Source organism: Chaetodon auriga, chromosome 24 (genome assembly GCF_051107435.1).
Source record: "Chaetodon auriga isolate fChaAug3 chromosome 24, fChaAug3.hap1, whole genome shotgun sequence".
NCBI classification, from domain to species: domain Eukaryota; kingdom Metazoa; phylum Chordata; class Actinopteri; order Chaetodontiformes; family Chaetodontidae; genus Chaetodon; species Chaetodon auriga.
Window position 1 is genome coordinate 3,464,488 of NC_135097.1, and position 24,965 is coordinate 3,489,452.

The 24,965-nt window shown below is 44.7% G+C and overlaps 2 protein-coding genes and 2 non-coding genes across 4 annotated transcripts; all 4 read left to right on the forward strand.

Annotated features, from left to right (window-relative positions):
* Positions 1-178: 178 nt before the first annotated feature.
* Positions 179-15,436, forward strand: cited1 (Cbp/p300-interacting transactivator, with Glu/Asp-rich carboxy-terminal domain, 1). The gene is made up of 2 exons (XM_076725425.1): positions 179-5,150; positions 10,183-15,436. The coding sequence occupies exon 2, from the start codon at positions 10,202-10,204 to the stop codon at positions 10,775-10,777; it is 576 nt and encodes a 191-aa protein (XP_076581540.1). The 5' UTR covers positions 179-5,150; positions 10,183-10,201; the 3' UTR covers positions 10,778-15,436.
* A 2,626-nt stretch (positions 15,437-18,062) lies between these two features.
* On the forward strand, positions 18,063-24,965 carry rps4x (ribosomal protein S4 X-linked). The gene is made up of 7 exons (XM_076725526.1): positions 18,063-18,111; positions 18,718-18,795; positions 19,832-20,012; positions 22,154-22,251; positions 23,048-23,219; positions 23,319-23,476; positions 24,824-24,965. The coding sequence occupies exons 1-7, from the start codon at positions 18,109-18,111 to the stop codon at positions 24,923-24,925; spliced, it is 792 nt and encodes a 263-aa protein (XP_076581641.1). The 5' UTR covers positions 18,063-18,108; the 3' UTR covers positions 24,926-24,965.
* On the forward strand, positions 20,211-20,285 carry LOC143317535 (small nucleolar RNA SNORD61). The gene has a single exon (XR_013076680.1). It is a non-coding gene; the product is annotated as a small nucleolar RNA SNORD61 (small nucleolar RNA).
* LOC143317533 (small nucleolar RNA SNORD61) lies at positions 23,679-23,751 on the forward strand. The gene has a single exon (XR_013076678.1). It is a non-coding gene; the product is annotated as a small nucleolar RNA SNORD61 (small nucleolar RNA).

Here is a 24,965-nt window from a genome sequence, read left to right on the forward strand (position 1 = left end):
TAGCCGAAGCAAATGAAACTCATTACACCGTTTACGAGTTCGGAAAAGGAGAGACGATTGAAATTCTATCTCATAAACTGGGAGGTGGGGGGCCGGGGGGGGGGGGGGGGGGGGGCCGGGGGGGTTTACACAATGCCGGGCGTGGGGCTGTAAACATGAGAGACGTGAGAGACTTGTGCGTGTTTATGTAGTTTTCTTTGCTCCGCCGAGTCAAATTAGAAAAACTCAGGGGCCCCCGGGAGGATTCAGGGCACCGCTGGAATTCGTGGATTGCACTTTCACAAAAGACGAAAGAGATTGTGTTCCAGCGTGACCCGGTGACCCCGCTGACGGAGGAAGCTGGGTCTGCTGGCTGTTTACAGTTTGATACGTCGCCAAACAAAACTGAAAACACATAATACCAAAAATCTTTTAAAGTGTGTGCTCGTGTTGTACAGTGTTTTGTTGTTGTGTTTATTGTGATATCAAAACTTTCCCACGTGCTCATACTCGCCGAGGACTTCAGAATCGGCTTCGCTAGCCAACAGTGCGTTCACATACGAGGAGTTTGACTCCAGTTTTTCTTCGCTCTCAATGCCAAAAACAATTTTCAGCTGAAGAAGTTGAACAAATATCAGTCACATAAACATTTGATAGCGCATTCGTGTGGTGTCGGAAAATCCGAAAATTTGTGCGAATGCTGCCTAAAGTCCAAACAACTCGGAAAGTCGACTAAAAGTTTCGTCCACGACTTGTGGACTTTGACGACTTTGACGACTTTTTTTTTTTTTACGTAATGTTTATAGATGGAATTAGCTTCCATATCGGACAGTTCTTCACCTCGTGGTTTATATCCAGCGTAGCTTCTTAGCGTTGAGGTGTAGAGGTCAGGAGGTGGAGGTCAGGGTGGATGGACATGCAGGACGCAAATCACGTGTCATTGAACGTAATCCAGGCCTTTGCAGAATCATCTAACAACATTTTTGTCTGCCAATAGGTTTGTGTATTTGGACAAATGAACCTCCCAGAGGCGGGTTTACTGAGCTATTTTCATAACTTTGCTGAGTAAAAGCAAAAACCCAGAACCCCCTAAATTTGTCATAATACACTTGTTTGAAAAAAGAAAACGTTTCCAGCTCTTAACTCTCTTCACACTCTAAATTTACCTCTTGGAACAAGACCAGGATGCAGAGTTTAGAGAACATCAGACAGTACAAGACTGAACCTTGAGAACATTTCCCACGTGGCGAGACGGACGAGACGCGTGTCCGTCGCGTGGAAGCGTCTCCTCGAAGGCTTCGCCGGTTGATTCGCGTCCAAAAAGGGGCAAAAAGACAAAAGAGAGCTTGAGAGACGAGCGAGAACCTCGGGGTGAAGGTTTCTGCAGGGTTTTTAAAGGAGTTTGTGGCAAGAAAGAAGCTAATGAAAAACAAAACAAGGCTGTTAAAAGACCTCATTGTGTCTTTAGTGTTTGACTCTAGTTCCATCAAATCAGTCAGAAGTGGCTCAAACGCTGGTGCATCAGAGAAAGGTCCATCATCAGATGACACTCTGGAGGCAACTGGTTCCAGTCAGGATACAGTTCGTTACATAACTTTTGTCTACCCTGAGCTCTGTTTACATGGAATTTAAAGTACCTAGAGACAAGATTACAGAGCTTTTCTGTCACTTGAAAATCCCACATAAACCAGCCGAGTGATGCAACGTATCCTGCAGAGGAAAAGTGATCTTCCACAGTTCGCTGAGGACGGAGGATCTCTGCCAGCGCTGAGCTGTAATTTGTTTCTGGCTCGCGCCGCCGTCCTCCAGGCTCATGCAGATTTATTTTTTCCGATGTGAAAATGGAAGGCGGTGTTGGAAGCTTCGGGGCGAAGGTTTGGACTGGATCAGAAGCTGAGGAGCTGTACGATCCTGTTCGGGATGCCGGTCACTTTGGCTCATTTTGCTACCCACGGATGCTCCGTCGGTTTCGGTAAACCTGAGCTCTACATCCTTCACCAGACCTCTTCCTGCTCCAAGTGGAACACACCTTGACTGTGAAGCAAAGACAGAAAGAACTTCTCCAACGACTTTTATGCAAATGAGCGCCGGGGCCCCTCCACCGCTCAGCCGGTGCTTTGAATAAAGTATCATCTGACCCTCGCTGTTGATTAGTTTAGATAAACCAGGGGCTCGTCCTTCCTCTTCCTGCCTCTCTGTGGTTCCTGTTTGCCGGTTGTGCTGAACATTTGCATAAGTCTTGTGAAGCCTGTTTAAATTTGGGGGAATTTTCCAGATTGTATCTGCTTTGGGAGAAAGAGGAGGTTGTTTCCAGAGCTTTGGTGGCTCTGAAATAGCAGAAAGTCCGTCAAGTTTTTAAAGGTTTTATCGTCCAAATCCTCCAACCTTGGAACAAAAGTCCACTTGGTCCTCTGGCAGTTTGACCAACATGCTCTAATTATTTGTCTGCTAAGATGGAAATCACAAACGGTTTGTTTGATTTGCATAACGTCTCCCCCCGGGGGAACAAAGCGGCGGGTTGGGGGGGGGGCCTCCGACTATACGTCCTCCTCCTCATCAACATGTGAAGTGTCTGCGGTCAATGGCGGAGGGGATTTGCTCCCACAATAAAGACAGATGCCACCTTTTATGTGCTTAACGGAAGAGAGGCCGAGCGCGTGGCACTTGACCGCGCCGACGCATGCTGTTGGCGCGTAGCGACGTCCTCGCCGCACAGACCATTGAGGTGAATGGACTTGGTCTTTTTTAGCAAGAAGTGGGGGAGGGACGTTTTTTTTTCTCTTTTTTTGGATGAATTGGTTTTGGTTCCCCAACGACACTTTGGGTGTTTTTCTCCTTTTTACCCAACAGTCTTTTGTTTGTCCCTTATGAATAAAAAAGGCTAAATGGACCCAGAGGAGACTCTGGTTTTCGGCGTGAGCTGCACCCACTGACAAACTTTTAAACATTTAAACAGTCGGACGGACCTCAGACGGTCGCTGATCACCTGCTGATACCTGATATTCAGCAGGAAGTAGATTTAAAATGAGCGTTTTCCTCGATTGACGCTGGAACAGGGTGGTCTCATGTGAAGATGAGTGAACATAAGATTGATTGCTCAGAGGAAATTGATTTGTTGCAGAAGGAAAGATTCAGCTTGGAAAGCTAAAAAGCTGTTTTAAATTTGTGTCATTTTTGCTTCATTTTTATGCATAACGTGCATGTTTTTCATGATTTTTGCTTTGTTTTCTTTCGTCTGATTTTTTCCTCCCACATAATAACCCTCATTCTGTTAAATTTGGGTGCTTTGTTTTGTGTTTTGAGTGTCATTTAGCTTATATGTTAAGCAGATATTGTTTTACGACACAATGAATCCGAACCAGACCAAGTTGTGTGACCAATTACCCCAAATAAAAGTGCAGTGAAATAAGAAAAACTATAAACAGGCAGCGTTTTAATGATTCCAATAAAGAGTTTAAAGTGGCTGTGATGATTTTAGAGAGTGTGACTGAAGCAAAAGTCGTCGATATTAACGGTGGAGGACGTTCTGCGTGTGGGAAGTCACTGATCAGCTTTTGCTCAGGTGTCACTTTGCATTTAAAAGGTAGTAAATTAAATGTTCATGAGACACGAGTAGAACCCAAACTGTGATCAAACATTGTTTCTTCTGCTCCAACCGCCAAGCAGCCTGACATCATGAATCATTCAGGACATATTCATCAGTGTCTAATCACACGAGGACACAACAAGAGCATGTAGTTATGCAAATCATTCGCAGACCACCTCTCTCTCTCTCTCTGGGTGAGGGACACAAAGACAGAGAGGCCTCAAATGGTCCATTTGATTCCTGATGGGGTTTGCTTCAGAATGAGCAACATCTGCCCTGCAGAGCGGCAGCACGCAAACCCCGGAGGCCGGATCGGCCCGGACCCGGAGCTGGACAGAGGCATTTAGTTGAGTCGCAGGCGGAGAAGCACAGGTGTGAATAATGAAAGCGGTGATGGCTGAATTCCATTCAGCTGCTTCAGTCTCAAGGTCCCGGTATCGTCATGCTGCCTCACCGTCTGGTTCATCGGAGTCATCGCTGATGCTTTTAGTAACACCCTTACAAGCTCATCAGTATGAGTAGATGTGATTGATCCTGTAACATTCACTGACCAGAACGCTCTGGGATGAACTTCTGCAAATCCCTGGTTTATCCTTTAGCTCTTTATGAAGCCATTTATTCCCTCTAAGTCTACACATCGCAGCTACAGCCTGATCAAAAATATGAAGGCCGGCGCCCAACTTGTCTCATGAAGGTGGTCCGATCTCGCAACAGCCAGTGATTCAGGGCTTCCAATATAGCCAGCAAATGTCCAGATAATGGATATTCCACATGAATGCATGACTGATGCACATCCTTGAAGGCTCTATTTTGACATATTCAGGCCTCTCAATGACTAATAGGTGCAAAAGCTTTGGGAAATGGTCCAGTAAATCACTTCAGCAGGCAGCCTGCAAACAAGCTGCAATGGCTGTCGTGTAATCCTTCAGGATGAATGTCCTCGTCAAAGTGTGACCAGACAAAGTGTCACTGACGGCCTCAGATTGTTCCTCTGAGTGTCTGACAGCATCGTGGGAAGGATCCCTCCTGAAATCCACCTTTTTTTGTTGAGTAACCTCCTCGTTTCCCCAGAGGCAGCCGCTCTGTTCAAAGCCACCAGACTCCATTGACAAAAACAGCAGTTTTACCTCTCAGCCCACACTGCTCGTCTACCTCTGCTTGCTTCTTTGTTGTGTCATATATAAATAAACTATAGAAACAACTAATGTGTGACTAATAATTTGCTTCATTCCTCATCATAATTTCATTTTACCAACATCTATTTGGCTCCACCCACTGTCATTTGCTTCACCCAATAAGATTTATCCATCCCTGCCTGCATCCGGATCCCTTGGAAATCCACTTCCTGGTTTTTGGATGGCAGGCTGGCCGGACACACACACACACACACACACGGAGGAGAGAGCGCGGAACAAAATGCTTTTTCTTCAGTGAGGAGCTCATTGAGGAGCTGACAGACCCTCCGGAGCGTCTGCGGGCCGTCAGCACGCTTCATTTCTGCGGACTTCAGCCTCTCTGGACTCTGCGGACTTTAAACTCCTCTTCCAGCGGAGCTTTCTGCAGCTGCACCGGGCTTTTCTCTCAGGTTGGTCCCTCTCTGTCCTGTCCTCTGCGCTTTGACAGGACCTGTCAGGGTCTGAATCTGCTCAAACTTTCCCCTCAGCATTTTAAATGAGGTCACGCTTTTTCTGCCTGAAACTGAACATTTCCTTTTTGCTTTGAGCTGACAGATAACTGTCTGTATATTATCTTTACAGCAGAAATCAGAGACATTGGCAGACTTTATTGCAAAAGCCACAAAACTGATGGAAACGAGTGTGTGATGAAGAAAGATTCATTTATTTCTGACCGTACAAACAGATTTTCGTTATTTGAAGTATTTGTGCATTTTTTTTAACTTCATTTCACGCTTAAATCAACAAAAATATGACTCGAGATTTTGGGGTTTCCATCCAAAGCAGCTAAAGTTTCAACAAGATAAGAGACAGAAACTTGAGAGAAGAAGAAAAATCTGTGAAGTTTTTCTTTTTTCTGTAAACTGGCTTCTCATTAACCGGCTTCAATATGGAGTTGGAGGCAATTAAAGCAAGTGGTGAATGCGTCACGCTGGGGCAGCATATGGTGTGTGTGTGTGTGTGTGTGTGTGTGTGTGTGTGTGTGTGTGTGTGTGTGTGAAAGGGACAGACTGACGTTTCAATTTGCTTGTCACGCTTTAATTGTGTAATTGAAACCCTGGTTGTCGGCGCTGTGTGTGTGTGTGTGTGTGTGTGTGTGTGTGTGTGTGTGTGTGTGTGTGTGTGTGTGAGATAATCTTCCTATTTGTCATTCTTGCTTTAAAACTCTTCCTCCTGCAGTCAGTGTGAGTTTGCAGCAGTTTGTATTTTATTTACCTGCAGCACAGTGTGTGTGTGTGTGTGTGTGTGTGTGTGTGTGTGTGTGTGTGTCGGCTGAAAACCTGGAGTGATGAAGGTCATGTGATTTGACAGAAAGCTTCAGAGGAGCCACTAAATGAGCCTTGTGGTGAGTTTTCAAGGTCAAGCCTGAACTTCTTCCTTCATAGAAACCAGGCTGACTTCACAGTGACATTAACAAAGCGAGGGCTCCAGTGAGCGACTTCAGCGACTTCATCTGAAGCATTTTTCCCAACAGCAGGTCGACGACAACAGCTTCTTTCATTATTGGTCAATGTGGTTATTATTCAAAAGAAGATAAAGATGAAAAAAGGTGTCAGTTCACAATGATAGACAACAGAAAGCAGCAGCAAATCCTCTTATTTAACAAGTGGAAACAGAGAAATGTTGGCATTTGTTTGCTTGTTAAAGACTTCAAAGATTAATCAAAACAGTTAATTAATCAATTCATGCTTTCATCTTGTTCCACCTGAAATATTCAAGTATCGGGAATAATCTTTTGCCTCTAAATACTAGGTTTGAGGTGATCTTGGTGTACTTTCTAGACCTCTTCCAAACTTCCTGTAATATTTAGTGTTGAATCAATTAGTCGATTGGTTGATTACTCACATAATTGGCAGCTACATTGATAACCAATCGCTGAAGTCCTTTGTCAAAAGGGCAAAAAAAAACCCAGTCTGGCTTCTCAAAAGTGAATATTTGATGCAAGTACTAAAAAAAAAAAAAGAAGCAAATTGTGATGATTCACTGTTTTCTGCTGATCAGCTGGTGGATCGTTCGCTGCAGCTCAAACATCTGAAGACACACACGGAGCCTGAAGTGCTTCTCCCTGTCGGAGCTACTAATCTGGCAGCGGGAGCAGACTTCCATCGCTCATAATTAAAATAAACGCAGAGCGGCCCACGGCCAAAGACAGCAGCCGAGACCGCTAATGAAATCATTTACAGGACGAGCGAGCCGGGGCCGGTTTCACAATCTCATAAAAGTGGTGGAGGAGCACAATGAGTCAGGTCAGCTGTGAACAGGAAAAAACATTGGCGCTCCTCCAGCACTTTCACACAGCATCCTTCCTCGCGCCGCTGAAGCCCCCCCCCCCCCCGCTCGGCCGAGCCGCTCGGACGTTTTTGACTCACGTCCATCCTCGTTTCAGACAAAAACAGGAGGCTGCAGGCTTCTGTTATCACGAGCGCGTCTGCAGCCAAAAAAGCTGCTGTGTGCATATGAGGAAGAAAAACAGGATTTCTCACTTCTTGGCTTCCTCCAGGCTTTTCCACGTCTCCAGGGGGCTTATAAATATCAAATTTACTGAATTAAAAGGCTGAAATTCACAACTGGGACTCTTTATTTTGTTGCGGACAAACGCTGAATTAAAACAAAGGGACTAACTGCTGTAGACAACCTTATTTGGTCCTTTGGATTTTCTCAGAAAGATGAACTCCAGGCGACACCTCACTGAGCTCTGGCTTTGTTTTTAAAGTCCTTTCTCATGGTTTCTAAGATCAGGAAGTGTGTTTTTGTCAACCTAAACTCTCCAAAATGACACGTGCACCTTCGCTTCATTGGAATTTAGCAGTTCATACATCAGAAATCTCATGTTTTTCCACAAATCTCTTTGTTTCATTGAAGAAAACAAGCCAAAATGTTAAATATAAGCAGCTGTGCAAGAACTTTGTCTTAATATCAGAGTCTGAAATTGGCAAAATGCTGAAGCCCTTCAACTCTGTAAAAATCCTCAAAAAACTACAAATTAAAGCCATGAAATGCAGAGATTTACCTGGCTTTAACAGCACTGTGGGAACTCAATGAACACATGAACACATGACTGTCAGAACCAAAAAAAAAAGGCACTGAGATTTGATCCCCAGCAACCTGATTGGTCTGATATCACCATTAGCTTATGGTGGCTAATGCTAGCTGATGTTTGCAAACTTTAGCTAAATATTACTGTCAGTCATTTCTCTGAATTTTCCGCCTCCTCTCCACATGTGCTACAGTGATTAGCATTTAGCATCACCTCATAGCTCACTTAACGACAGGAGCTGCTCTTCAGTAGGACTTAAATTAGCTTCTTCAAAATGCAGAAAAGTGTCCAAATCAGCTAATTTCTTCTGGCTAATTGCGTGCATCTTGATTAGCAGTAGTAGCGGGATGCTCCCTCCATTGAAGGCGTGTTTTTTTGTGGCTGATTTCCACCCTGAATGCTCCGTTTAAAACATGAAACGTATGTTTAGACGAAGCTTTTTTTAGCCAGAAGTCCAGTTTTGGTTATTTGTGTCCGTCTGCTGGACTCAATGTGCTGGAAAGCTGTTGTGCAGAGACACCATGTGCAGCCTGGCCCTGACAGTAATCAGTCAATGAATAATGAACACACACACACTCACACACGGACCTGCCACTGACAGCTGTTTGGTATCTTTGTGTGTGTGTGTGTTAACTCTATCAGTGGAGTGCAGCTGCATGCCTGCCTGTAGCAATTATGTCCTCGCTAAATAAGAGCCAGCGCTGGGAGGAGGGGCTGTGTGTGTGTGTGTGTGTGTGTGTGTGTGTGTGTGAGGGGGGGTGCAGAGTATCGGCACATATTATTAAGCGATTAACTTACTCAAAGGATAGCCGCATGATGTGTGTTTCTGTGTGTGTGTTAAGGCACACATGCTGTTTGAACTGTGTGTAACATAAACCAGCTCGGGGACTTTAACATGAGCCTCTATAGGAGTCCTTTTGCAAGAGAGTCACACACACACACACACGCTAAAAAAACACACACACCGTCCCTTTTAACTCCACACACATCTTTTCTCAGTGTGTCGCGCTTCACGCACACACACAGTCAGACATATGCTCTGTTCTCAGGGTCCATATGTATTTATCCTGCCATGTGACCCAATCACTCTTCAAGATCCTCAAAGGCTCCGTTGTGTTGTGAACTCCATTCACACACACACACACACACGCACACACACACACATATAGACCTATAAACACTCAGTAACCCAGTTGGGACCCACAGGCAGTCTCCCTGCAGCCTTTTCATGGTTAATTTGCTGCTCAATAGGTCAAGAGGAAAAGCAGACATCAAGCGAATACACGCAAAATCAGTCTGAAACACAGCGAGTCATGCGGCCGTCCAGGCACCAGGGTCGGCTCGTCGGGTGTTTCCCAGACAGATCTGACTTCAGTGATTTACTGGGTCATAAGAACATGAGTAAAGCAGCTCTTAAGTCAACAACTCTGTTGCTGCTGCTGTCTTTGGTTGGCAGGAAGTCGCTATTAAATAACCACTTAAGTTATTTGTCATTCTTGATTTAGTCATCAGATGTTTTTCACAGGCTAAGCTAACAAAGGGGCCGCTTTGCAGTTTATCGTTAGCGGTATCTGCATCTTTTATCTCTCAGCTTTGTCTCAAGTGGAGGCAAAAATTAAAGAAACAGGTCAAAGTTCTGTAGATGAGGAAACAGATACGACTTTAGAACAGAGCTGGAGTCAGAGGGTGATTAGCAAGGCCTAGCATAAAGACTGGAAGCAGGGCCAACAGCTAGCGTTAGCCTGAAAATCAGACTGATGTGCTGTTTGGCTTCATTCATTCAGGCTCACGGTGTGTTCACATTAGATGATTTCTCTACTGTCCTCCAGCTGACATTTAGCTTGGTATCACTCTGTATGTCGTGTTCTGTCCTGTCAAATACTCGCTGAGGACTTCTTTGATCAAGTCTGGACATTTCAGTGTAACCCAGTAACCAAACGCACGTCAGCGGGAAAGTCCCTGCAACCAAACAAGAGAAGCACTCAGCAAATATTACCCTCCGGAAACTCCTTATGTATCACCTGCATCATTGTTTTATGCAACAACTAATCAGAGCAGAGAGATGCACAGGTGCAAACCAAAAAATCATGAATTAATTCACACCTGTGGTGTTTCTGGCTGGAGCTGCTCTCAAAACCGGCAGCACTTAAAGCTGACCCCGCTAAACGTCTCATGGAGATGCTAATAAATTCATGCACACGGCGAGCAAGTTGAGTTTTGTTCAACAGAATGTGAGCAGCCTGGAAAATGTTCAAAGGCGTTTACATTTTACAGATGGAGAAGACAGAGCAAGTACTAATTAAACAGAAGAGCCAGGCCAGCTGACCGCAGGCTTTATGCCCATCAGAGCCTCTGTTTCACTGCTCATGTCCCACTTTGATGACGTCTCTCATTTCCTCCTCCAGGCTCTGGGTTTTCCTGGTGATGACCTCACTGCTGTTCCCTGGCAACGCCCACGCTGCGATGAAGGACCTCTCTTCCTCCTCCTCTCCTCTCAGCTCCCTGCTCCACTACCCGTCCTCCAAAACCTCCGTCGTGCCGTTCTCCCCGTCCTCTGGCGCCGCCTCCTCGCCCGGGTCATCGCTGTCTTCGGCCCCGCTCTCCAAACCTCAGCCCTTCTGCCTCCAGACGGGGCCGCATCTCATCGCCAGCATGCAGCTGCAGAAGCTCAACTCGCACTACCAGAACCTCGCCGGCGCTTCTGCCGGACACCCGGCGAACGTCGGTGCCCAAAGGGGATTCGGCACCTCGCCTCTGGGCACCGGTAACCAGCTTCTGGGACCGTCTGGAGGCCTTGGCGGAGGCGGGATGGGCGTCGGCATCAGCATGGGGAACCAAAGCTCCGGGGCAGGTGGAATTATCGACTTTGACCCCGTGGACGAGGAGGTTCTCATGTCCCTGGTGGTGGAGTTAGGCTTGGACCGAGCCAACGAGCTGCCCGAGCTTTGGCTGGGCCAGAACGAGTTCGACTTCATGTCAGACGTGCCGGCCGGATGCTGACCTACGAAAAGAGAAAACTATCGAGATGCAGCGGAGTCGATTGGCAAAGCGAGAGAAGACTTTCTCTCCTCTGTTTTTCTCTTTCTTCCCTTTCTTGGTTGATAAAATGAGGAAACAGAAGAGACACCGAGTGAAAAAGAGAAAGAGATTAGAGGCATACTCCTGTTTCTATTTTGCTTTCGGGCAGCCGGATAAAAAGAAAAAGACAGCTTGCTTTTGTTTTTGTTTTTTAATGGAGTTTTGCTCTTGCTCCACTCTCTCAGCGGTTGAAACCGACCTAATGGGATTAAGAAGTCATTGTTTTGCCTCTGATTTTTATCTTTCCCTTTGTTTGAAGAAAAGCATGAGCAGACCATGAACAGAGAGGAGGGGTCGTGGTCTTCTTTCTGCCATCGCTCCATCGCACCGGCTCGATGAAAGCAAGGTCATTAAGACGAGTTGGAGACGCTTCTAGCCGCCTGGTCTCTCGATCAACGCTTAAGGAAAATGAAACTGGGATACTTTATGGGAGATTTGTGAAGGACGACAAACACTATGTTTCCTGTTTTCTTAATGGACAATATTAGCCTCTGGTCTCATGGGAAGGAGACTCCTGTCTCTGGGCCTCACAAAGACGCTGATTGTCTGAGAACTGGTTATCTCAATGTACTTCTTTTTCTTTCTGTCCGTCTTTCTTTTTGTTTGAATTAAGTTCAACCAGTCGTATTCATAGGACACGTTATTTAAGACAGTGGCTGATATACATCAGGACGTCTGGACAAGGAGACCTTCTGTAGTGCGTCTATAATTGGCTCGACTTCTCTGAACATCGTGAATTAGATCAAGGGATGTGGAATCTGTGGAAGCACGGGACCTGAATGGAGTAAATTGTTTCTCGATGTGGAGCTCAGCCTCATGAATCCGGTCCAGGCCTGCTGGTCATGAGAGGCTCCACTGCATGTCCATCTTTTGTTTTCTGGTCCACATTGTAAAGAATACTGACCCAGGTGGTCGAGCCACCATTGAAGGTCTTCAACCCAAATGGCAAACAGATACATTCACATGCTCTCCTCTCTTTGTGTTTCCTGTTTTACCACCTCGATGTTTATGTAAAAGCAGTTGGTTCAGCCCCAACAGACCTTTCTGTCACCACACCTGTGTGTCCCCTGATAAGGGAACGTTGTCTGATTTTGTCTGTTTGAGGCTGCTGTTTGAACACCTTGCGGGGCAGCCTTGTCAGACTGATGCTGCTCGCGGCTAACATATTAGCATCATTAGCTACCAGCCTCTGCTCATCGTACTGCTTCACTGTGCCTGAAGGCAGCGATAACAAGGAGTGCATCATGACAAGCTAGCAGTGCGCTCTCCGGCGGCCATGTTGGAGGTCCTGATACTCTTGAGCTTCATGCTAACGGTTATTTGTTCAGCCTGTCCTGCTGAGCAGAATCAAAAATACATTGTTGTTTTGGTTTGTATACTCGCTACTTGCTAGCTAGCTAATCACTATCTGCTAAACAAGTTATCTTGGCTGCTGTAACATTAGCGTTAGCAAAACTCTTACAAAAAAAAGCACACAAGTGAAAGTGTTTTCACGTGAAACGTCGCGTTTAATTGAATTTATCACTTTGAAATAGGAGCACTACCAACTCAAGCGCAGCCTAAAGGTTTCTACGGGGCTCTTAACTTTATCATACGCACAATTTTTTAAGCTTACGTGAACAAGAAGTCCTAAAAGTGTTTGTGACATAACAGCCACTGAGCTCGCATGTCAAACCCGTCCAGAAGACAACCCCCCTGAGACCATGAGATTCAGTTAAAGCTCCGGGAAGCACTTAGTGGACCTTGAGGAGGGATGTTTTGCGCCCTTCATCTACCAGGTGTTACTTCTTGCTGCTACAGACTAGTGGTGGAAAAGAAATCCTGGGTGGGGGGTTAAATTGACACCCGCCTATAGGAGCTGTGCTGTGCAGGTGGATGCAGGTAGCATGGGGGCTGTGACCTGTACCTGTTGTGGTAAGAAGAGATGGGGGTGGGGGGGGCAGGAACAAAGGCCTTTCACCTCAGCCTGGTGTGTCTGTTATCTGTGCGTTGTGGGTCTCCTCTTGGACCACACACTAGAAATAACACACCTGTGTGTGTGTGTGTGTGTGTGTGTGTGCGCGCACAGGCTCACCTGTATGTGCTTTCACGTCCATACAAACACACACACACAAACACTGAAACCAAACTATGTGCAGGCACACAAAGACGCTGACATAAACCCACCACACACACACACACACACACACACACACGCACACACACACACACACACACACACACACACAGGAGCATGGGATGGTATTACAGCAGGGAAAGGGGAGTAGCAGCCATGAAACAGGCACTTGTTCAGTTACACACACACACACACACACACACACACACACTTCACAGGGTATTGGAGTTGTTAGTGTGTGAGTGTGTGTGTGAAAAAGCAAAAGGTTGAGACTGCATGCACGTCCGAAAGTGCAAGTGTGTGAGTGCGTATGAGGGGAAACCAGGGTCTGCGTGAAGCCCACCGGTGGAGGAGAAACTGCAGCTCGTTAATTTATTTAGATGTAAACAGATCAGCTTACACACACACACACACACACACTTTCCTCTACAGTGCACACACACGTCTCAAATCCTACTTTCCTACACACACACTCTACCTAACACCAGTTTTTGATGTTCATTAGGGGTCTCGGTTACAGTCAATGAGCACCAATTTTCTTTCCTTTCTTTAACGAAACGGGAGAAGCAGTGATTAATGAAACCCCGACGAAGGAGTAATTGACAGAAGCCCTTCTCAGGAGGGATTTGCCGGATATTGCTCTGTAACAGCCGCTTTTATTGAGACAGCGAAAGGCATAAAGATGCTTCTCATCACTCCCAAATCCAGCAGACAGACGCTGATTCTTCCCTTCCTCTGTCTCGCCGCAGAAGTGGGTCAGAATAACATTCTTCAGATCGAAGACAGCCCCGTGTTTGTTTTCCTCCGCTCGGCATTGTTTTAAAGTCCTTTTTCTGGGGGGGGGTGTGATGTCTTGCGGTCCGGCCTTAATCCCAGCTGACCCAGTGTTGTTTTTCTCTGTGTGAAGCAGAGGGACGTCGCCCCTCTCCTCCCCTGAGAAGCTGCCCGGTCGAGATGTTTGAGTCGTCTGAGGGCTTTCATTTCCTCCTCTCCTTGACGCCAGATATTGCAGATTAACCCCAGCAGAGACCTCTTGAGCCAAAATACACCTCACGGCTATTTGGTTTCTAATGACAAAAACAAAAAGTCCATGTAAAAGATCCTCGCCGTGGCTCAAATTTGCTTGGAGTACCTCATGGGTGTATTTTACCACCTAATTAGTGCAGAAAAGTTCGGTTCATTGCGGTAAACTATCTGAAAATGGGCTTTTTTCTTCTTAGCCTGATGCTATCTTGAAGCAGCACACTGTTGGTTTTATGTATCTTAGCTCAAACTGCAGATCCCCTGAACTTCATACAGCTCATTTTAGCATCATTTTATAGCCTGTTTCCCTTTCTTCAGTGCATCCACAGGCCTCACTTTGCTCCAGACCTCCGTCATCATTAAGTTCTCATGCAGTTGTGAGCTGTGGCTGTTGATCTGATAATGGATTAAAGCCAATATTAGCTTGTTTTCGCCTCTCAAACGTGAGGATTTCCTGCTTTGATTTGTCTTAAATCTTACAGAGTTGAATATCTTTGGGGTTTTAATCCTCATACATATAAATGCGATGGACGAAATAACACCCCTGCCACTTGTCAGACGTTAGCTGGATGAAAAAATCGATTGATAAATTGGTGAATAAGCTAAAGCCATTGGCTAGTTAGCTTAGCTTAGCACAAAGAGTGAAAACAGGTGGAAACAGCTACCCTGGCTCTGCTTAAATCTGCCTAGCGACACCTCTGAAACTCACTAATTAACATGTTATATGTTGTTGCTTTAATCCACACAGAAACTGTACATTTCACTGTTAAATGCAGGATTTTGGACCAGACTATTTCCTGGCTGTGAGCAGCGAACGCAGGACGCTGCTGCGTCTGTTTTCACGCTCACAGTAATGAATTCATGACTCAGACTGTGTGTTTTTGGATGTTGTGATGCTCTTTCTTCCTGAGCTCAGCGTCCATGTAAACCTTCATGAAGTGGATTTACAGTTTGCATGTGACAGCGGTGATTTGTGACTCGCTCGGCCGTTGCCTCTGGGTCTCAGGGTCGTGAAACATGTTCGGACACATCAAGGCCTGTGAAAACCTTCGACGCAGCCGGTGATGTGTGTGTTAAAAGGTCGCCGTTACAAGGTTTCCTCTCCACGGTAATGAAACTGTTCAGCCACTGCTCTGCTGCCAGGTCTGCTTGTGAACCTGAAGTAGACTCTGCACTGATTTATTCCCTCTTTTTTTAATCATATTTACTTTCAAACCTGTAGATTAAAGTCTCATTCTGTGTTTTATTTCGTTGGTTTCATGTGCAGTTTCTTTTTTTTTTCTAATGATGAAATGAATATTATTCAAAGATGATTTTAAAGCACTTTTGCTCACCGGCTCTCACTTGTACATCTATATGAATATGTAAATGACTGAAATCATATTGAAAAAAACGCTTGTATTTTTGTTACGGCTCTGAGTTTGGGGGGAAATAAAGAAACTGAAAACTGAGCTGACGTGAATGTTTGTCATTAAAACAGCAGACAGTGCACACATGTAGTAACTTTCAGTCTTCCATTAACACATATAAGTTCAACCACATCAGCACATACATGTGCCGTAAAGAGAATAGAGAAGAATACAGTTATTAGCAAAGGTTTGTGTACAGAAAAAGTTTTATATGTGATTAAACAAAGATAATTAATAGTTACAACTTTCTAGCTAACAGAAAGGTTAAAGATTACAATAAATTGAAGCATACTAACATCACCTGTGTTACCTGTAGAGTCATATGAGAGCATATCAGTGACAATGATTGAGTGCTCTTGTTATTATTCTGTTGTTTTATGTTTAGGCCGTTGACGTCGGTACTGTCAGTTTTTTGTACAATGCTTCCATCTGCTGGTGTATGATGGCAACTACACACCACATACTAAATTTCTTTGTGTTTTCCGCCTTTTAAAAGTAATTTCACACTATTGTATGGCCCTATCATTACCAAGTTCACGTTTAAAAGTGCATGTTCTTCATTTTAACACTTCTCTCAGTCTTTGTTGCTGATGAAGTTATCAAGTTCTTCTCTTGAAGTGTCAGGCTTGCATAGGAACTCAATGCAATGCTGCCATCTAGCGGTGATAGTAGTATTGCACAGAACTATAGTTACAGCTGTATAAACAGTAGATTACAGTGACTCTTGTACTGGATGAGACATTAGAGAAAGTGTTCCTCGGTGCATTTCAAGCAGAAACAAACAAACTGACTGCTTCCTGATAGTTAAATGAACTTGGACATTGTGGAGCTCACGTCCAAAAACAGTGCACCATTAAAAGAGGAGGCCTGCTGAAGGCGGAGGGAGTATTCAGAGAGGAGTACTACAAGTATTCAGATACGTACATCAAGTACACACATAAAGATGGTTTCCAATGATAAGCAAAAAGGGAAATACTACTTATGTGGGAATTTGATTAATATTATTATCAGCAAAACACATTTAAAGTATGAGAAGTAAAAGTACTCGAGCATTTTCAGCTGATCCAAGAGGCTTTTTAAAGAGTTTGTTTATGGCAGCATAAAGCACATGAGATGAGTAATGACATAAATATTCTGTACTTTAATTCAAGCTTCTCCTCTTCATGCGTCTCCTTTCCTGTGTTATTGAGTTATATGTGAATGCAGTAAATAATTTTTTTAAGTGACTGTGTGTCATTTTCATCAGGTCTCTCTCATAAAAGGTGAAATATATCTCAAGAGACTTCCTGGTTAAATTTAGGTTGGGTGGATAAATATTCCTGAAAGACCAAATAATTAATATGATTATGGCAACACAAAAAAAGGGCGTTAATAGTGACCTGTTTCAGGTTTACAAAGCAGGAAAAGCATTTTAAAGGGTCAATCTGACTGAAGTGTGTATTTCTCTCTAAAAACAAGACGATCCATCTTAAGCCATGCAGGCTCATTTCATTACAGCCATCAGCTGGACTTTATTACGCTCTACGTCTGTATTAACCAATACTGCAGCCTCGAGACATCCAGCCTAAACAAAAGTCACCTCCTTATTCCTTCAACTTTTGTAATCTGACTCCAGAAATCTGTCTGCAATCCCTCCTGGATCCCTGAACTTCCCGGATTGAGCGATCAGCACAGCAGTATTTTTAAGGAAGTGGGTCAGGAAATTTAAGCTGAGAAAACATAGCTGGGTCCCCGGCTCGCTGCTGGCTGCAGGCCTTGTTGCTGAGCTCCTCCATCACTCTGCAAAATGTGAGAAAAATTGTCTGACTAAAATGTAGGTTAGTGGGTTGATTCTGCTGGATCCACACTTGTGCATACACAAAATGTACGCTTCAAGAGAAGAAAAATAACGAAATAAAGTGGGTCGCCAGAGATAAATGTGCGAATATGCACACACAGGAGCATTTTAATTAGGTAGAAATAGAGCCCAGGTTTGTCCCGAGCTGTGGGATTAGTTCCTGCAGCCTGGGGGGAAGCAGAGATGCCTTCAGAGAGAGAGATGGCATGTGTGCATCAGTTGGTATCATTTGGCAGAGGAAGACAAAGACCCAGGAGGAGTTTTATCTCCATAAGTGTAAACAGGATTGGGCTCTGACTGCGACACTGGCATTTCCTGACCAGGACAGTCTGAAACACAGAGAAACAGGCGCCAGCAGCAGGGCCACATGGAGGATACACGGGATATTTCAAATCTGTGGCTTGTGCAAAGACGTGGTGCTATTTTTATTTCAATCCACAAGCATCAAATAGATGGAAAATTGTACAATGAATTTAAGAAGGCACTTCCAGAGATATATAGGCCACGTATTTCTGTCGGCTTGCAAAAATAATGTACTTTTGATGGAGGGCTCAATCTGATTTTCCTCCTATTTCTTTTATGTCAGCATTTTGGAAAAGTCAATTTAGCAGGTAAAATCTAATCTTTTTTGCTGTTTCTAACATCAATGTTTTGGTTGAACTCTGTAGTTACTTCTAAGAGTTATTCAAAAATATATGTGGAAAGGTAAATTCCTTCAAATGCAATTTGTTTGCCCTGACTTCATTATGATTCTTTCTACAGCATTTATAATGCAACATTCAGCACTTTTGTCCCTCCCAGTCTGCCGTAGTCCGCCTTATCATTCAATACCGGAAGAGGAAAGGTCCTTTTCCCCGCAGACTCCAACATGGTGAGCAGGCTTCCTTCACAATTCCTCCCTGAAACAATCACTAAACATCACTTTTTGCTGTTGTATTATCACACACATATACGTCCGAGTTTGAAATTCAACATCTTATAAAATGGTAGATCTCTAAATTGTAACCAACAGCATCGATTCTTGCTCTTTATGGATGATTTGAAGTGACCTAACCTGACTTCGGTTTTATCACCCACGGCTCGTTAGCTTGACTGTGGCTAACGCAGTTAGCATGCTAAATAAATGAAAAATTGCTTTTCGTAGTTGCAAGTATCGTTTAGCGATACTTTGTACATCTAGATTACAGCTATGTATAGCAGTTATGTGTAATTTTTTGTAAATTATTTCTGTTAAACGTGTAACGATAATGTCAGCCTGGCTAGGCCGCAGCCGGTTGTGCTATTCGGCATTCATTTCTGCGGCATGTTAGCATACCATGCTAACCGGACGGACCGAGGGGTCTGTTAGCGGGGTTTCCAGCAGTATCCACTTGGCAATATATTGTATGTTTTAGTACAGCTTATTGTCCTGCTGTCTGGCGGCCACCACCGGTTGTTCGTCCCGTTATTTGACCGGCTTGGTTCTCTTTTCCTCCAGGCAAGAGGACCGAAGAAGCACCTGAAGCGCGTCGCAGCGCCGAAGCACTGGATGCTTGACAAGCTCACCGGAGTGTTCGTAAGTAACGTTTCCTCCAGATTCTATGCATTGATTTAAATTACGTCGGCTAGTTTCTTTCTACCAATTATTCCTATAACTTAAGGGGACTTGTCGTGGGGGCCCGAGTTAAATGCTCTGTAAAGGTTGTGTATGCAGCATAGACAGTGTTGCTCGCTTATGGTTTATCATATTACACATGGATGTTACGTGTCTGAACTTAACTCTGTATATGTTTACATTTGGCCAGTTTGTGCTTCACATGCACGTTAATCACGCTTAGAATAAAGAGCAAAGCATCACATTGAAGATCACATGAACTGATTGCTGCTTAGAAAGAATTTGTTCTGTAAACCTGGAGCTTAACGATATATACTGTTCAGTAAAACCTTCAAAGCAGCTTTCTCAGATGTCATTAGTGGCTTTGATTAGGAAAATAATTGCAGTTTGGGAAACTGGGTAACTACTTCTCGGGCAGCTTGTTAGACTTTATTAAAATACTTTATAAAACAGAGCCAAGTGTTAATCTTTTCGTCATTATCAGGGAATTAGCCTTCAGATAAACACAGGCTTAGTTCTGTGACTCCATGGCCTATTGAAAACCATCACCCTGACATGAATGTGTGTCTGTTAGGACAGGGGTACCAGCAGTAGCTGCCTGAATTTCTACAACACTGCCTTTGGCCTTTTTTCAGCCCATTGTTAACCTCTGACAGACTGTCATTCGGCCTTACAGAGTAGGTCTTGACGTTACGGAAAGAATTGAAATAAAAGCTCAAACTGCTGATTATTTGACGTTAAGATAGGACTTTCTGGATTTATAAAGATGTCTCTGTTTGCATAAGAGATTTAAGGGTTAAATAGATTTAAGAGTGCTGTTGAATCTTCAAACATGCATAAAAATGGTTGAGACGAAAGATTAGATATGAGCTTCAGTTGGTAGCTGAGTGTTGAACAGGTTTCTTCTCAAACTGCCATGAGTGATGGAATGGACCGTTAGCATCCATCCCCCACGATGATGATGACGATGAAGATAATGATACGATTGTTCTATCAGGCTCCTCGTCCTTCCACCGGTCCCCACAAGCTGAGGGAGTGCCTGCCCCTCATCATCTTCCTGAGGAACCGCCTCAAGTATGCCCTGACTGGGGATGAGGTGAAGAAGATCTGCATGCAGAGGTTCATCAAGATCGATGGCAAGGTCCGCACCGACGTCACCTATCCTGCTGGATTCATGGGTGAGTTCACTTATTAGATGAATTTGGAGCTTTAAGTGCAGCTCAGATCTGCTGTAAGATTTGTTTTCCAATGTTTAGTCAGATATTTTCCACAAATTGTGCAGAATGGGTCTTTGGTTAGTGTTTTGCTGTTTATGGGTAATGCATCATAGAGTTACATAGAACTGTAGATTGTTGTTGGTGTTGGAGGCAGAAGGAGCAATGATGAATATGTGATTTTGATCAGCGATGAGCTGAAACTACACGACCACTCCTCTAAGAAGTTCTGAGCTCCAACCTTTACACCTAAATACTTCTGATTTATTGTCAAGTCTTATTAGAGGCAAGCAAACATTCGTCTCCCAGTCGGGATGCACAGTGTGCGGCAGGAAGTGTGACTTTGAGATTAGCAGCTTCTAATTTGATTTACTAAATTTGAGACCTTGTTTGTCCTTGCTCGGCTTCGGTCATAAAGTTTCTCAGGAAGTTTGAAAATCATTTGTTGGTTTTGAAGATCAGCTGGCACTTTTTGGTTCAGTTTTGTTCATTACATGTCTGTTTCTGTCCGATCTGGTCCTGTCCTCTGATTGGTTGTCTGAATGCTCAAATGCTTAAACATTGAGTCACTTTTCAGTTTGTAGTGGAACATTGGTCCAGACAAGGATGGACTGCAGCCAGTTATTTGGTTGGAAGTGGTGATACTGAGAGGACTTTGTGGGTTTGATTCACACGTAAATGTCGTCATTCGGAAGTGAACTAGTGATTATGGGACACATGTTGGCCTTACCTAAATTAGACATCGGAAAGAAAAACATCTTCACTGTCAAACCATCTCAGTCATCAGTGCTGCTACTTTCAGTTTTGAGAGAATATTAAGGATGAACAGCTTTCTTCTTGGTTCGTCCTTGTTTGTTGTTGATGCAAATGTGGATTTTCTTTTTCACCTTATTATTCATTTGGCTTAAACTTTCAGCACTTCATTGGCCTCATCTCAACTTTTTGTCATGTTTTTGCCGCTCTGAATATATTTCTCAATGATGGCGGTGGAGCGAGTATCGCCGGGCCTGCAGCAGAGGAGCTGATGTTTTTCTGTCTCGCCTCTCTCAGGTTGTCACCCAGTCAGTTTTCTTTCCACCTTGATGCTGGCCAACAGCCTCATATAGAGGTGTGGCATTTTAATTTCCAAATCCAAGGGATGCCTTCGCAGCACGACCGCGGCCTCTTTAGATACCTGCACGTTAAACACTCGGTCGCTCTGGGCCTGAAGCAGAGGAGGAATTTCATGACAACATTGATGGCTTCTCAGAATGAAGATGAAGTACTTTATTATTAATGGTGGATTGTCCTAATGGTTTCTCTCAAATCTAACTTGACTGTTTTGACTAAATTGATGAGATTTCACGTGACGTAAATGTTTCATCTGTATTTCACGGTGCAGTGGTCAGGCTTTCAGTGATTCAAAGCACTTGTGGGATGAAACTTGTACCAAAAGGAAACTGGAAATAAGTTTATCCACATTTGGCTGCACGTGTAATCTTGTCTTGAAAGAAACTGTCCCCGCTTCCTGATCTGAGTCACTGCGAATGAACCTGGTTCTGAACATGTGAAGGCCATCCTGTTGTCAGAAGGCCTCAAGTTTGTCCACGTGTTCATCCTCAAATGTGACACGATGCTTTTGGCTTCCTCTAGTTTATGGTCTTGGTTAAATTCTGCGATGGTGAATTGGGATCTTGAGATGGAAGTCAGCTAATGCTAAAGGTTAGGAGTGGACTTAAAGTTCAAGTAAAACAGGAAGTAGCGGTGGAAAAGTTGCATTTTGTTGAGACTGTGTAGCTTGTTGTGCTCTTGACTTCTAAGACTGTGGCTAGTTGTTGATGGTTTCAGTTGACCTGGCAAGATGGGAGTTAAACATTGTTGGATCATAGTGAAGGAATGACAGCTACCCCTCGAAGCATCAGTCAGGAGCAATGGTGACCCTGACAGGAGGTTCAGGAGTAAAAAAAGGAGGAGTAAAGATAAGGTTTGTTAGGTGTGAAAGTAAAACTATTTCCAGAGCATTAAGTGGAACCCAGTCAGTTTTAAATATCTGTTTTAAATACCACCTGCATGTTAAATGAAAATGATTTGGATGCTAAGACTCAGTATTGTTTCTGTTCATCCAGATGTGATCAGCATTGAGAAGACCGGCGAGCACTTCCGTCTGATCTATGATGTGAAGGGACGTTTCACCGTCCACCGCATCACCGCCGAGGAGGCCAAGGTAAGTCCTGCATCCTTCATCCTACCTTTAGAGAAGAGACTACGCCCTGATGCTGTTTGACAACTCAACAGTCAAATCCTACCATGAAAACAGGAAGTAAGCATAGATGACAGGGAACAAGGCTTCCTTCAGTACCCTCCTTTGTTTAAAATCGCCATCACTCGCTCAGAATGGTGAGAGGAAATGGGTAGAAAGGAGGCTAAAGGTCAAAGTTTGGGGTCATGATTAAGATTAACACTGTCAGTAATAGCAGGTTGTTGCTACACGACTCAGAGCCTGAGTTTGTTTTAGCGGCTGAGTTTTGAGCTGCGGCAGAGTCTCTGCAGATCTAGCAGGTGTAATCGGCATGTGAGGCGGGCTTTAAGGATTTGGTTTTTGCCTCTCGCCAAAGCTGAAGATCAGCAGCGGCAGCCGATGGTGTTTCAAACCGGTTTAATCTCCAAAACCTCGGTCAAATCTGGTGAAAATCCTCGACTGTGAGAAGAATTACAACAGCAGACTGGCGATGCCGAGTCGCTGACAGTTGACATCGAGATGAAAGATTGAACTTTTCGTCAGATTCAGCGCGCTGACGGCGTAATGAGAGATTCTCTATGAAATTTGATTCCAGTCCACAGGGTTTGTTCAAAGTCTGCAAAGTTTGGAAAATGCTCCATTTGAACAGTTTTCAAAGTTAGGAATATGCTTCAATTCAAATATACTGAAAAATGCTTGATTTTCAGCATAATCTGCTGTTTCGTCTGGACATTGTTTTCAGTCGTTAACTGCCTTTAACCTTTCTCATCTTCCTCTGCAGTACAAGCTGTGCAAGGTGAAGAAGATCCTTATTGGCACCAAGGGAATCCCCCACCTGGTAACCCACGACGCCCGCACCATCCGCTACCCAGACCCCCTCATCAAGGTGAACGACACGGTCCGCATCGACCTGGACACCGGCAAGATTACAGATTTCATCAAGTTTGATACTGGTACGTTCCTCTGGCTGCTGGAAGGTCGGTTCTTTGAAGATGAAGAACTTTATGTTCTGATGCCTCAGTAACACTGCTGTCCTCCTCTGCTCCCTCCAGGAAACCTGTGCATGGTGACCGGCGGCGCTAACTTGGGGCGTATCGGTGTGATCACCAACAGGGAGCGTCACCCCGGCTCCTTCGACGTGGTTCACGTCAAGGATAGCACCGGCAACAGCTTCGCCACCAGGCTCTCCAACATCTTCGTCATCGGCAAGGTGAGGACATGCAGGACTGTTGTGGTCCGTGGTCCCAGAGGAGCCGCTTGTGAACTGACGGCTAAGAGCTCAACCTGAGCGTTGATGCGTTTAGACGTGCTCGCAGGCGACGCGTCAGGATCCTCTTTGCTATAAAGCAGAATTCACCCCAAACAGAATATTTTATTGTCTCTGCTGAGACAGAATTCAGATGACTTCCGGAGCGATGATGACATTTCTTGGTTTTGATCAGCCATGAAAATACACTACCAATTCCTCTAAGAAGTTCTGAGCTCCCTGACAAGCAAATCCTGATCTGAAGAGTTTCCACGTCTTCAGAAAATCATCTTTGAAACCTCGTCTTTCCAGCACAAGTTGACTCTTCATAGAGCTCAAAACCTCAGAGCTCTTCCCAGTCAGTTAAGACGGAAACTCGTTTGAAGCATAATGTGCATGGCCCGTCAGAAACAAAGTCAAAATACGTCCTAATTTCATAATAAATCCTGAGCATGCCGTGAGAAAGTATTGTTTACACTAGAAATAATGACTAAATGAGCGCAGTGCAAGATGCCAACATGCATGATGAAATACGCCATTAAAAACAGGAGTGGAAGCGCTGCTCAGGTCTGACAGATGTAACACGAAGCAGGTGCTCCTGATGGACGGGAAGGCGGCCAACGTCCACAAGAGAGGCTTCATCGAGAGCGGGATTTAAATACGGAAAAACCTCCTGAGGGTTAAAACAACAGCAGTCAGTCGACAGTGTGACAGCCTGACTGTCGGACACCCTCAGCGTTGTTTCCTCCTGCTGGTCTTGTCAGTAGCTGCAGGCAGATTCGTATGAACTGAGCTCAAACACATGAAGTGATTAACGAGGACCTGGCCTGGAGCGTCTCTGTAGTAAAACTCGTCTCTTCGCCGCCTGCCGTTCACTTGGCCGCCGATGTGACCGGAGCTGTCAGCAGCGCCGTCGTCTCGGTGCCGCGTGACATTTATTCGACGGCCTCGGCCCGCCGCTTGTCTTCACCTTCTGCTGAAGAGCTGGCCGTGGGATAAATGTCAGCACAGTCGAGCTTCTGTCGGCCACGAGAGAGCTCGACACATCGTCGCGCCGTCGTCTGTTTTGAGATCCTTGCAGCCATATTTTTAATGGCTCATCTCCTCGAAGTTAATGTTCAGCAGATTTTAACAGAAACCTGTTTGACAGCTTGATTTACAGACAAAACCCCGAATCCAGAAACGCTGTTTAAAACATCAGAGGAATAGAAAACTTGCTAATCCTTTTTGACTTATTACAAAAAGCACAAAGACGATGTATTTATGTTTTCCCTCATCAGCTTATTGATTTTTGTCTCTCTCTGTCTTCAGGGCAACAAGCCGTGGGTGTCCCTGCCCAGAGGAAAGGGAATCCGTCTGACCATCGCCGAGGAGAGAGACAAGAGGCTGGCCGCCAAGCAGGGCAGCAGCTAAAGTGGCCACGAACAGACAAATAAACTGTTATTTACAAAAC

Coding starts and splice junctions, on each gene's coding strand:
- rps4x (XM_076725526.1), top strand. Junction 18,796..19,831: donor ACAAGCTCACCGGAGTGTTC/GTAAGTAACGTT, acceptor TTGTTCTATCAG/GCTCCTCGTCCTTCCACCGG. Junction 22,252..23,047: donor TCACCGCCGAGGAGGCCAAG/GTAAGTCCTGCA, acceptor CTTCCTCTGCAG/TACAAGCTGTGCAAGGTGAA.
- cited1 (XM_076725425.1), top strand. CDS start 10,202: ATGACCTCACTGCTGTTCCCTGGCAACGCCCACGCTGCGATGAAGGAC.